The 14,201-nt window shown below is 47.0% G+C and overlaps 1 protein-coding gene across 8 annotated transcripts in view; it reads right to left on the bottom strand.

The window, feature by feature from the left end:
* The window catches only part of UBR3 (ubiquitin protein ligase E3 component n-recognin 3), a 150,255-nt gene that overhangs the window by 127,566 nt on the left and 8,488 nt on the right, over positions 1-14,201 (bottom strand). For all 8 annotated transcript variants that reach the window (XM_078609154.1, XM_078609156.1, XM_078609157.1 and 5 more), the window contains exons 4-11: positions 13,737-13,895; positions 12,340-12,471; positions 11,102-11,160; positions 10,375-10,441; positions 4,069-4,193; positions 2,180-2,408; positions 1,356-1,532; positions 647-780 (exon numbers count right to left, since the gene is read on the bottom strand). In XM_078609154.1, coding sequence (XP_078465280.1) covers positions 647-780; positions 1,356-1,532; positions 2,180-2,408; positions 4,069-4,193; positions 10,375-10,441; positions 11,102-11,160; positions 12,340-12,471; positions 13,737-13,895 — 1,082 coding nt within the window. The remainder of the gene's footprint in view (positions 1-646; positions 781-1,355; positions 1,533-2,179; positions 2,409-4,068; positions 4,194-10,374; positions 10,442-11,101; positions 11,161-12,339; positions 12,472-13,736; positions 13,896-14,201) is intronic.

The raw sequence follows: 14,201 nt of genomic DNA, 5'->3' as shown, positions 1-14,201 counted from the left end.
AATTTGCGGGTACGTTTTCAAATCCGAAGAAAAACAGGGGATCTTTAACGTCCACTGTGAAGCAGATGGTGTGTAGAATCTTTATGGTTAATACACCCACAGTAATAACCAGCGCAGCCAGCCAGTTGCGAAAAGCGAACCTCTGCAACAAGCAGCCAATGCGCTACCGTCAGGCAATATCTCCATGTGCGCGCCTGTGTGCGCCCCCACAAGACAGACACACATGTACGCGTACGGAGATGTTTGTACACGTGTGCAAAGACAAAAAAAAAGACAAAAAAAAACAAACACAACCCCCCCCACCCCTGTATAGCCTTAACAGACAGTTGGGACAAGTGCTGTTAGCGAGCACCGATGAAGGCCGGCACGGCACACGAGGGGGTGGGTGACCAGCACCACGCTCGACCGTCTTCGTCTCCCCAGTGGCGATGTTTACACACTGCACCAGGTGCAATTTTTTTAGGCTGAATCGACCTATGGGAGGCACAGGACCAGTTCAGATATTCGTCACTGGCATTGGCCGTGAGCGGGAATCGAACTCGGGTTGCCAGGTTCGTAGCACAGCGCACTAACCGCTACACTCACGCTCTCCACATACATTTGTATACACGTGTGGGCGTGTACGCATGTGTGTGCGCGTGCGTACCGGCGTCTTGCAGTGTGCAAGGAGGCCCCACATGGGCTGAGCACACGCCTCCAGCTCGGCGGCGAAGGCGGCGTAGTACGTCTGCGACTCAAACTCAACATGCTCGTTCAGCTCGCGCCGGTTCAGGTTCATGCCTGCCACGGAAGCAGATGGGTGGCAGTAAGGAGTGAGGAGTCGCTGTAGATCCGCACAACCAGCGCGTGGGCGTCAACAGTCATTGTGGCGTAAAAGAGCGGCTATCATCGTCAACAGGGTGCCAATTCCTCACAGACGACCCACCAGCAGTGACTTGATCATAGATGATGATGACGATCATCATAGATGATGATGACGATCATCATCTGTCTCTATAGAAGAAACCCGCTCGTATGACTTGCAATGCAACGAGACAGAGATCACCTGTATAGCCATAACAGACTTTTGGGGCAATTGCTGTTAGCGAGCACCTATGAAGGCCAGCACGGCATAAGAGGGAGTGGGGGTGGCATATTACCAAGCCCAGCTGCCTTTGTCTCCCGAGTGGGAATGTTTACACATTGCACCAGCAAAGCCAAGTCGAGCTAGGGGAGGCCCAGGACCAGTTTGGATAATTATCACTGGTGTTGGCAGTGAGCGGGAGTTGAACTTGGGTCACCAAGTTCGTAGCGCAGTGCGCTAACCGCTACACTACCACTCCCAATCTTTCTACCCAGCTCCACATGACACTCACCCTGGAAGAAGGACAGGAACATCATCCACATCTGCAGCAGTGCGTGATCGTGCAGGAACTGGCGGGCGACGCTCCCATGCGACAGGATGTTGATGAAGTCACTGACGAGAGGCCAATACGTGTTGTTCTTCAGCAGAGCCTCCCCGCAGTTCACCACCAGGTTGAAATTATCCTCGTCTGCCGAGACAAGCAGAGAGGAAGGCAGCAAGGGGACAAGGCCCCACCAAGGGTATTGTCAACTAACGCTCACTTCCTTGATACCTCATCTGCCCAATAACTCACTCACCCACCCACTAACTCACTCACCTGTTCTCTAGCCCAATCCTGGTAGTGTGTAAATTAATTCAATCACTCACCCACGCACACACGAATTCACCCACTCTCTCACTTACTTATTCAGTCACGTATTTGCTCAACAAATAGCTAATGTGCTCGATGGTATTACCTTCTGGCTTACCCAGTCACTTATGTATTCACTCACTCACTCATCCCCTTACTTACTGACATTCAAATTCGTTCAATTATTCACCCAGCTGCTCACTCACCCACTCACTTTCCCACACCGCCACTGCCAACCAACCTTTGAACCTACCCACTCACTAGCTGAACCACGCAACTGCTTGCTATTCCACAAGCTAACCTAACAAACAGATCATTATTTTTCTAACTCAAGAACTAAACTCACCCGCCCACTCATTCAACCTCCCGCTCAATCAACACGCCTGCACTCGACCACAAGCTAAAAAACACTCAACTTCTCCGCACAAAACTCATCACCCGCCACAGCCTTCAGCCCGTGCCCACCCACCATCCAGCTTGCTCACCCTGCAGCGGGCTCTTCACCAGGCAGGTCATCATCATGTCGAGCAGGACGGTGACCATGACCTTGAGCAGGTGGCTCTCGTGCAGCACGGTGCGCACCAGCTCCTCGCTGCTGAACAGCTGCACGCTGATGTGCACGATGCGGTTGGAGAGCGTGTCCGACTCATGGGAGCGCATCAGCATCTTCATGATGAATGCATAGTGCTGCACAAACGTCTTGGTGAAGGCCACCTGCCCCCAAGAGGGCAGAACAGGGAACAAGGATGGAGGGGTCAGAGTTGGAGGGTCACGGTTAGGGTTACCGTGAAAAAAATAGTGTTTCCCCCATGTCGAAATAAGCGTTGGGCGGTGGCTTACATCACCTGCAGGTGGAAACTCGACATTCCTATGGTAATGATGATGCGATTTTTTTTTTATGTAGCGTCCTGTATAACAGGGCGTCTCAGACCTCTTTAAATCGCATCTCATCTGAACACATTCGAAAGGGCACTCCCATTAACAGGTGTCATCTGTGGGTACGAGGTGACTCAGCACCTGACCGACAAATAGGCATTTGTCTGGCAGTGGGGGACGTTGATTGCTATGTGTATTTCAAATAAGGTAATCTGGGGTTACATTTCTAATTTAGCAAATTTGCACCTGGGAATGTTGGCCACCGGGATGTTAGCCAGTTTGCATAAAGTTACAATTCCAGTTGGGGGTTCATCAAGCCCATAACCATAAAAAATAGTACTCATAAAGTGGGTACCATTTTGTGCGAATTCAATAATGGTCATCCGAGGGAAAGAATAAGTGCAACCATGGCAGTGTGGAATTTCAAATTCCGGCTCAAAATCACAAACAACTTTGAGCGTCGCCTCAAAGCTCGGTTGAGCAGAGGAACATTAAGACTCCATCGTTGCAAAACACTTTAACACCGTAGTCTTCCAGCCTCTGCAAACCCACACCCAACCATCTCCACCACCTTCTAAAAACCACCACCAATTCCCACAAACAGGACAACCCTCACTTCCTTAACCGGCTAAGATTCGCCCGTTCGCTATTAGTGTAGAGAGGATCTTGGCATGCGGGTGAATGTCAAGTCAAATAAAAAATAATTTCCCCACTCAAATGAGCATGGGGCATTTCTGAGCCAGGTGGAAACTTCATAATAATTTAAACTCGTAACGCGCTGCACAGTGCTCACTCACTCACGAACAGAGAGAATGACCCAGATGGGCGAGGAATCGCAGAGAAACACGAAGGCACACAAAGAGCTGAGTGGAACATCATTATCCTATGACTGAGCCCAGGGACAATATGGGGCAACCACAGTTGATTGCCCACAAAGGGGAAATAATTGTATTGCCACCTGAGAAATCATATAGTGAGTGGAACTCCAACTGACATATAAAGTTATGAACTTCCGATTGCAAATGGCACCGACTAACCGACGTAACTTTGTTGGCGGTTGAATTTAAACTATTTAGAAAGCCAAACTGCAATCATTGCAACAGATAGTGGGAAAAGCCCAGCTGTTGCAACTATGGTGCTGTAGAGGACGAATGTTATCCCTTGGACAGAAAGAAGAACCAACCATCGGTGAAAAGGTTAGTCTGTCAACCATAATGGAAACTAAAATACGATGGACATATAAATTCGGCGTGATGGGGAAAACCTGGAAAAACTGTTGATGTTTGGTACAGAGTGGAACGAAAGAGAAACAGAGGTAGACGGAGACCAATATGAACAGATGCGATTGCAAATGTAACCGGGGGGACATTTACACGAAAGGTTAGCGCAAAGTCCTAAATCAGTGTGTGCAGTATTATCATCATCGAGGTGGAAAACTACTCGGCGATAGAGTCGAACGACAAACAGGGAGACGGAGTGGCGCGCGTCGAGATGTCACCTTGTACTCCTGGTCGGGCAGCATGTTCAGCAGCAGTGTCACCATCTTCTGCGGGAACTCGTACTTGACCGTCCAGAAGAGAAGTTCCTCCAAGAAGCACTTGTGAGTGAGTGTCCCTGATGAGCCTGCTCCCAATGGGGGAAAGATGGTGGAGTGGCAGGGGATTGGGGAGTGGGAGGAGGACAATGCATATATTATCATAGTGTTTTTTTTTGCATTTTGACTGCAAGTATTGTGGTTAATGCAGACATGAATTCTTGTAAAAAGGTTTCAGTTTTGTTGCCAGAAAAAAAGGGAAAAACCCCTGCTATTATATTTTGGTACTGGCAAAGGAGGTCTAATGATACTCATATTTTGTAAAACTATCGAGAATTACAAAATTATACCGTCATATATATTATTATTACGATGCTTTGCAAATGTTACCTGTGCGGTTGGCTAATTTTTGAAACTGCCCCAATGACATTCAGGCTTCAGCCACGCGTGGTCGCGTTAGTCAAATGAGTCGCTCATCCATCCAGGATCATTTAAATGAGTACCACTTTACAAAAAGATAGCAGTGGTTATCCTTTGGAATCAGTGCCTCTGCTGTAGGAATGTGGAATTTTCCCCACTGGATCATGGCCACAAACAAAGATAAGAACCACATGAAACTTGCCTGAGCAGGCCAACGGAGCGTAAACACCACTCCACACAAAAGCAATAACTAAACCGTAACAAGAAGGATAAAGCTAAATGTTCTGGTGCGTCTCATCTCCTTCAGTACTGACCGTGCAATTATCGAGTCACAGTGCTACCTCTATCACACCCCGTTGCCACTGGGGATATTTATAGGGAGATTTTCATGAAGAACTCTCCACCGAAATTGGTACCGATGCTTCTCCGTCATCGCTCATGGCAGGGAGCGTCACTCGCGCTGCATGAACGCACATATATATCCTCAACGTTGTTTTCGATTGTTTTGGGAAAATTTTTATATAAGGCGGATTAAAAAAAAAAAATTGCTTTGGTTGCATGCGTACAAATGGAAACATAGACATATCTTCAATTTAGCCTTACGGACTGCAAAGGCAAGTGCTGTTTGTGACCACTTATTAAAAACTGGCATGACGCTTGACGGGCAAGTGTGGTCAGCACCATGCCTGCACATTGCACCAGCTACTCATTTAAGGCCGAGTCGGTAAAGAGGACGCCCAGCAAAGGTTACGACACCACTTAGCTGTGGCCAGGAATGGAACCCAACTCGCTGGGTCTGTAGTGCAGCGTGCTAACCGCTAAGATGCTGCTCCCCACACACAAGCCCAAATATATTAAAATGTAAGGACTCCTCAGTTTTCTGTACAGACCACAGGGGGCAAATACGAATCACAAGAATTGGCATCACGTATTAGAGGGTCGTATGATCAACACCGCATCTGGCCACCTTTGTCGACAAGACACTATGGTTTCATTGCAAGCCCGAGTCAATTTAGCAGAGGCCCAGAATGGGATAAGATAGAGGTGCCACTAATGTGGGTAGCAATTGAATCTAGGTTGTCAGAATTGTATCGAAGTGTAAAAACTGCTTCCCGCACGCATTTGAAAATAGTCTAAGTGGGTTGTGGTTTAAATTTGTAACAATGAACCCAGGACGGCAACATCACATCTCAGGTGAGTCAAGAAGCCTCCCTTATTTAATTGCTACTTGGGAGTCATTAACAGAAAGGCCAAATAACTAAAAAGGCTACAAGTTTTAATGGGGAGCAGGGTCAACGTGTTTTTGGGAAAGGACAGTGGCCGAACGCCAGCCCACAAACCAAATAGCCACTAGTCGTAACAATTCCACTTACCTCACCACTAACTGGCTAACCAGCCACTAGTACTAGACAATCTCCAGACCATAATCCGACTCATCTAGCCAACCAGCCACTAACCCTACAGGGCCCCTCTTTTTACCGGCCCCTACATCAAGGCATATAGAGGGTATTTCCACTGCAAATAACTTCCATTGGATATATAAAGTTAAACAACTAAAAGTGGTACCGTCGTAACAATATATGCCGTCTCATGGACTATACGCAGTATATTAACACTAATAAAAAAAAGATCTCAAAGGGCTGGAATATACACTGATGGCAGCAGGGTGGCACAGTAGTAACACTTGTGCTACAAAGCAAAAACTATTGGGTTCGATTCTTAACTCGGACGCCTGTGTGGTGTTTGTATGTTCCCCTCGTTTTGTATTAGATTCTTCCAGGTTCTTCAGTTTCGTCGCAAAGCTAAGAAAAAAACCATACAATGGAACTAGCATTGGCCAAACATCCCCGCGCTGATATATTACCTGCAACGTTACTCAATTGGGATTACACTTAGCAAAAATTACTTGGCAGGACCCTCGCGGCAAAGAGTTTTGATACTCAATCAGACATTCCTGGGTAAACAAATGTGATAATACACGTAATAATACAAATAATAACACACAAGCGAAAACCAATTTTAATACATGTTTTCTGTGCAGTCATTGGTTACCGAGCTGGGACCATAAACTCGCTGCACTTGACAAACCCAGATTTAAAATCTAGGATCTCAGCAATATTGGTTCAAATGTATCGGACATTGGCCATCGTGAGCCTCCCGATTCAACTAGCAAGGGTCTATCCACAACACCAAGTGGCGCACGTCCCTCATCTGGTCAAGCCCAAGTTCAATGTACCCACCCCGTGCAACCGTAGCCAGCAATACCTCGTGTTCCTTAACCCTGCCACTCAAACCCCAGCCCAGCCACAGCCTCCCATGACCACATGCCTCTCTATATTTAACCCTGCTGTGTTTACGGCATCAGGGATCCCTTATCAAGGCTGACATGTGAGCTAGCGGGGTGGGGGGCGGTACCTTGCGAGAGGGCACTGATGCTAATCATTAAAACAAAGTCATTCGTTTATCAAGAGTCTCCAGACTCGTTTTCACAAAGGTCAAGCAACGGGAAGTTTAGCCCATTCTGTTAAGGAGTACCGCTGCGTAAGGTTTTAAGGGGTTGTGTTGTACAGCTCTCCGATGCGGAAGCTTCTTTGCCCGAATATCGCAGCATGTGGAGCGAAATGTTGGGACATTGTGCCAAAAAACATTAAGGTACAACACGGAAACACAATGGAGAACTCCTTTAAGGAGTGTTTTTTGTGCGTAGTAAAAACGAGAGCACCTGGAGATAGCCTACTATGTATATGTAGTGTCATTGATGATGGCACTATAGTATAGCGACAGTACCGTGTGAGCGGTACTGTATGTGTGGAGCCTCTCCCTGGCACCTGAGTGAGCATACCAGTGAAGAGGCTGAGTAATCCCGAGGGGGCACGTGACCGGATGAGGTGGTAACGAGGACCAGGGAGGAGGGGGTGAGAGGAACATGTGATGATGTGGGTCCCTGAACCATCGTGAAGGATCTGGAAAAGGGGTCTGGCCACGCCGCAGAGGATAAAAGCCGAGTCCCGGGGGGGACCGGGGTTGTTCATCTCTGGGAAGAAACCTCCCTCATCGTGGTCTTCGATCTCCGGTCTTCGCGCACGTGGACCAGGCACCGTGTTGGCTGTCCTGGTCCGATTTAGTAGTTGTTCCATCCAGTGCGTAAATAGCCATCTCCCCCCCAAGTGTATATAGTTAGTATAGGAGCGGTGGTTCACCACCCTCTGTTGTTATTAAGAGTTACTGTGATGATAGTAGAATAAAATGTGTTGCCTCCAAGTTCAAGTGTGTGCCTCAATTGAACCCATTACATATACGAGGGGATGAGATTCAAAAGTGCCCACAGACAGGATGATAACCTATTTGCTGTGCTGTCAACTGCTGGACATCTCGTAGCCCAGTGGGTTTGGGAGTTTCATAAACCTGTGACATCTCACTTCAAATCAGGCAAAGCGATGTCGTCATTGCATATAGTTGTGTGGAAGATGCCTATCCTGTCAATCCACATGAAGCTTTAGGGTCTTTTCAGTTATGAGCATTCATGATCTTTTTCAACATTTGATAAAATCTTACAATAACCACAACTATAAAAGCATCACAGAACCTACTACGCTGCTTTGGACGATTCATGATGGCTTAACTACAGTTTAATGTGCACTCACAAATAGCCATATGATGTCAGCAAAACAAGTTCAACTTCTGTCCATGTACATTCGTGGCAGATGTTATCCGAATCTGGCCTGAGCCTACCATAGGTCAACAAAGCTTAAACTAGCTTTACAAAAAGGGTAAAAACCTACTACTATATTTTGCCACTGGTAAAAGATATCTCATAGTGTAAATGCTTACCCCGAGCTCTCAATACTCTGATATTGCACTGTGTTTGAGTTGTACGCCTTCTGGTGTCATCTGGTCCAACACCAATGGGGACTAGGCTCTAAAGAAAGCCGTCTCGGGTGTGGACCAATCAACTTCAAGGACAGTGCATATTATTATCATTATCAGAGTTGCTTCTTTTTGTTTGCTTTTTTGACTACTTGTGTTGTGGTTATTGCAAACATGATGCCTTGAATAAAGGTGTCAGTTTTGTACCAGTGTAAAAGGGTAAAAACCTACGACTATAGCTTTACAAAGTCAACATCAGCATTGTATCAGAAAATGTTGGTAATGCTGTTACAAATAATTGCATTAACAGAACTTAGGGATATCTATGGGACCCTTTTTTATCAGAATTTAGGAAATCACTCTTTAACATCACAATACTTGTAGGTATCGGCAATCCTGACAACACGTGTATCAAAATCAATAACTGCTTTTTAGAAATACTTTACAGCTCTTTGTAAATCCCTGATGAATGAAGGTCTCCCTCCCTATGTCATGTCAGTTATATGGGTTGTTTGAACGTGCGCTGGTCAGTGTATATTGGTGACGTTAGCCATGGCTGGAATGAAATTTGGACCACAGGGTTCATAGTGTAAATGTGTGCACATTCGTAGACGTCTATTGCAGCCTACGAACGAACGTAGGAGCGTTTGAGTACGTACATGCATGCTACAGTGTGCGTGCGTGAATTCATGCATGCACGTGTGCGAACGTGTGAACGCGTGGTAGTGCGTTCGCGAGTACGCGAGTTACAGTGCTGATTGCGCGCGTGTTCTCTGTGGCTCGGGCAGGCGGGTTTATTAATAGCGCAGTTCCATCGGTCAAGACGCACGCGCTCCCCACGCGACCACTCCGGCTGACGGGAGAGGAGTTTCCAAACATTCTCCCCCCCCCCAACCTCACCAACTCCCCTAAACCCATCCCCAACATCCACCTATCCGTCCACCCCCAACATCCCCACGCGCACCGTCGACCCAAAAATAACCACCACGACCTCCCAGCCACTCTGTCCTCCCTAGCCTAAGCAATGACCACTCACTCGCCAGTTGACCTGTGTCGCTGGACAGTCCATCACTGATGTGTGGTGGTGGGTGGCACAGAGCGCTGAGAGTGATGCATTATCAGTAATTAAAGTTCTTAAGTGTTCACGTGCTCAAATGAGGGATGGGCGGTGTTTATATCCATTGGGAGTGTCCGAGTCAGTGGTGGAAATTCCATAATTCTGTGGCGGGGACCAGCCTATTCACGTGATCACCGCTAGTGACTTGCAACAAATTGATGCTAATTTTGTCAACCTCGGAGGGGTGACTGGGATGAAGGTTCCTATCGGTTTGCTTTCTTCCCATCCAAAACATTGATTAAAGGGTGCCAGTGTTTATAACTAAAGTATATCATTGCTTAGTCCTGTTGATATATAAATAAAATATATGAGCGCATTGGTGGTACAATATTGCGCAGCATAAAAATAAATTCCCGATAATAATTTATTTTCCCGCAATTCGCAACCCCGCTCATAAAATCTTGCAGGGTGGTGCGTCAAAATCAGTTCTCGTGATGTCGAAGCAATTGGCAGACAAATGTCAGTTAAATGTTTTTTTATTACTGTTTTATGAGGACCGGTGTGTTATGCTGCACCAGTTTACCGCCAATACGTGCATATGCTCATTTAAAGATGGCAATTGTATATATAATGTAGAAATGGGCTCATGCTCTCAGTACAATGCCAAATCATGGCCTTAATTTAGTTACATCTCAAATAACCGATTTGTTTGAGAATATTTGTATGGGACGTCTGCTGCCAATATGGAGCTAGTGGCCACAGGTGGACTGCTGCATCGCAAAACCACGAGAGAAGGCAACGTCTTGGCCGATGGTGATAACGATTTGCAAAGACTGTCAAAAGATAGTCACCAGGTGTTCATCACAAGATTCAGTTCACACACACACGTCCGTGTCAATGTTGTGTGCTCAGTTCTTGACACCCACCGCCGAGGATGGCGATCTTGAACCTCTTCCGTCGCCCAAGACTGTGCGGCTCCTCCTCCTGGTCGTACTGTGGCACACATACGTGCAGCGCGAAACACAGGTTACTAAACTAAACTTTTATTTTTATTTTACCAGGTGAGGCCCGCTGAGCTGTACAGCTCTTTTTCAGAAGCGACCTGGTTATCACAAATGATAGCTCAATTAAGTGGCTTATTACGTGGAAATGTACAGCAGCCAAATACTCTTAAACACATGTTGATTCAAAATGTGGAAGGGAAAAACTGGAGGATCGCGAGAAAAAAACCACGTGACCACGGGCAGAACATGCAAACTCCCAAATATACAGGTGTCAGGGTCTGAATCGAACCCACAACCTCCTCTACACCAGGCAAATTAGTTAACATCTCGACACCGTTTCAATTCTAAGAAACTTGCTTGCTGCAATTCACGGCTACCTGGCCGATGTTTTTTTTCCCAAGACAAGGCGAAAGAGTCAAATTGAAAGTCACGGGGTCACAAAACGCCTTGGCAATGTGTCCTATTGTTTGGTGATGCGACACATGGGTATGTCTTTACCAAAAATTGGATGACCACTGCGCCACCCTATCCCCCTGTATTAGATACTCGACATACTTGACACCTAGAGCTATCCCTCGGAGAAATAATTTATAACAACGATGTGTGCAGGTGCTCTGAGTAGTTGTTGGTATTGCAGATGTACAGTTACCTTCTCCAAATCAACTTCCGATCCTTCATCTGCGATCGTCGAAATGCGGTCTCCAAGCACTGTGAACACGACAAGGTCGCTCCGTCAGCAGGTCGTCTCAACGCAACGTGCATTAATAAAACCGGCCGATCGCGTGATTACTTAAAACATAATTGTACGTTGTTTTATCAACTTCAAAGCCGAGGAAAGGTAAATCTGCAGTATATTTAGATTTACGCACTTTCACCTTAATTTGTAAGGCAATGCTTTAAGTAATTGTTCTAAAGTGGCGGATAATATAATTGATGGTCAGCATGGTCACCAATAACGGCACAACAATCCCTATAAAATTTTGTTTGGATTTTATTTCTAAAAAGTTGAAATTCGTGTTCTAATGACCATTCTGGCCGCATTTATTTCCATTGGCAGCTCTGACCCAGAGTCCAGGAGTAAAGATTCCACATCCCAATGGCAGGACCCAGTTCCCCCGTAGCACAACAACCGTTGATCTCCCACAAAGTGGTACTTATGATGATACATTTGGAATATAGCAACACCTTTAGTTAATCCAGAAAAGTCCTAGTCCATAGGTTCTTAGTCACGAGTCTTACATTGAGAGGTTTGGCCAATTCCTTGCAGGTTCATACAACTCTGTTGTGCTGCATTACAGTTCTTTGCAGTCTGTATCATGAAGGATTTGTATCTTATAATCACATCTCACATCAACCATTACAATGCCCTGCTGTGTTCTATCCAAGGGGATCCCTAGTGGCAGCTGTCCCCTGTGTGGCACAAAGTGCCTGCAAATGGTTATTCGTCTGCCAGTAGGGGGCGATGTTGGAAAGTGTTTTTTTTCCCAAACAAGTAATTTGGGAGAAACTGATGAAATCTTTTAACTTTGAACTGTGATGACAAGACACGTGGCCTACTCCTTTTTCAAATTACGTCACGGGATCTTTAACAGCCGCTCCAAAGCAGAAAGTGCATATTTATCATTAATACACTCGCAGTATTAACCGGGGCGGCTGTTGGACTCGAATCAAAGACGAACGCGCGACCGCTCGGCCATGTCACCGCCCATGCTTCCATATCTGTGCTTCCCCCCCCCCCCGCTTCACCAACCTGCACTGGCCAGCATGGTGAAGCATGGCCAAACAACCCCCACTGTACACCGAGAACCCATATCCATGAGTAGATTGACTAAGAGTTTTGCATTTAACATTGCATCTACACATGGTAATGATGGTGTGTGCACTCACTGGCGTAGGGTGGACCGAGCTCACTTCGGAAGAGGTCATCGACAATGGGAGTGGTGCTCGCGAGGGCCTCCTGGTACTTGCGGTACCCACGTTCGGCTACGCTCGGCTCCGATTCCCCGCTCGCCTCTGGGCCTGATCAGACAACACACACCAGTCAACAGCCCCCATTCACGGCTAAGTGACGAGGACATCACCAGATCTACTGCACTTGTGCCAGGCTAGGTACACCTAAGACTTCACGTGAAGTGTCGTCGGCTCACTGGTAGGAGCCACGAGGCAGACGTAGGTGTTATAAGTTTTAGATGTCAAAGATAGAAGATCACAGTACCAACCCACTTGAGTGAACGAAGTCCATCACTCCTCTGTGGTTACTCGAGGTAAACGAGTCCCTACTCAAGAAATATAGAATTTCCACCAATGGCTTCATACCACCAATAAAAATGAGTATCACCCCAAACCAATTAAAATAAGACGATCCGGAAAGTCCTACCCCAAACGTTATACCGGGTGTCAATAGTTATACAAATCTGGTCTCAAGCACACACAAACACACACACACCTACAGTTTCATAACAAGCACCTCCAGCATCGACTTTCAATAGTGTCCTGTAATCCGGAGAATATGGAATCGTTGTTCATCGGAAAATACAATTTTTCATTTAGCGGCAACCTTATGTCGAGTTTGTGATAAATGTGCCCGAGTAGTCCTTGCCAACGGAGCTGGGTGCTGCGGGGGTAGGGAGCGACATATCTATTTGCTCGGCCAACTTTGAAAGCACATCAAGTGCTGTCAGCCGTGTTTGCGTTGCGTGGGGAGGGCAAGCGACGCTCATGGATACTGGGCCCACGAGCCACCCTGCAACACCGTCACCACCTCTCTCCTATCGCCCACCATTCCCGGCATTCTGAAACACGACACCCCGACTTCGTGGCAAGGCTCATCAGGGGTTCTCTCTCGGGTAACTGGTGGACCTAATCATCGCTGGCTCAGCAACAGAATTGGTGTATATACAAACTACATCAGTTTGGCGGGAAAACGGGCCAAACTTATACATTGCTTTTGGTCTATTTAACCTAAATATAATTTGAACATATAATGTGTAGGAATCATGAATACATTCTTAAGCGTACAATAACATTCAAGTATAGTGACCGTAAGAAGCGAGAGACCGAGAGGCAGGCCTACAAAGCAGGTGGTTTGACGTGGTGAACCAGCATTTTAAGGAATGTGGAGTGAATGTAGAAATTGTCCAGGAAAGGAATAAGTGGAGAAAGAGAACAAGGAAGGAAGACTTCCATCCCCCACCCCATGACTAGGAATAAAGTCAGGAAGAATGAGTAGATTTGGTCAAATGGCACATAGATGTATCTGGGCCAGGTGGCACAACCGCACTCACAAGCGGTGAGTTCACGGTAGCTCTGTGTGCTGGTGAGCACCCGGGTGAGCACGGCACGCATGGCACCGCCCATCTTGGTGAGCTCCTCCAGCAGTCCGATGAGCTGCTCCGCCTGCTGCACAGCGCGCTGGGGGTCATGGTCACCCGCTGGCACCTCCCCTGCTCCCAAACACACGAGACAAAAATCCCCCATATAGTACTTTACAGACTGCAAGGGCAAGTGCTGTCAGTGAGCACCTACTCAGGCCGGCATGGTACACAACAAGGTGGCGCTGCCAGCACAACATCCAGCCGACTTCATCTCTCAAGTGCTGTTGTTTACAGACCGTCCCAGGTGCTTGCTTAACACCGAGTTAACCAAGGGAAGGCAAAGGACCGGTTCTGATAACATATGCCGCTGATGTTAGCCATGGCAGGGAACTCAGGTCGCTGAGTTCGTAGCGCAGTGAACTCACCACTACCTAT

Source organism: Lampetra planeri, chromosome 31 (assembly GCF_965212315.1).
Source record: "Lampetra planeri chromosome 31, kcLamPlan1.2.h2, whole genome shotgun sequence".
Classification (NCBI taxonomy): domain Eukaryota; kingdom Metazoa; phylum Chordata; class Hyperoartia; order Petromyzontiformes; family Petromyzontidae; genus Lampetra; species Lampetra planeri.
Note: the sequence above shows the minus strand (reverse complement) of the source record. Positions and strands in the feature narration are given on the sequence as shown.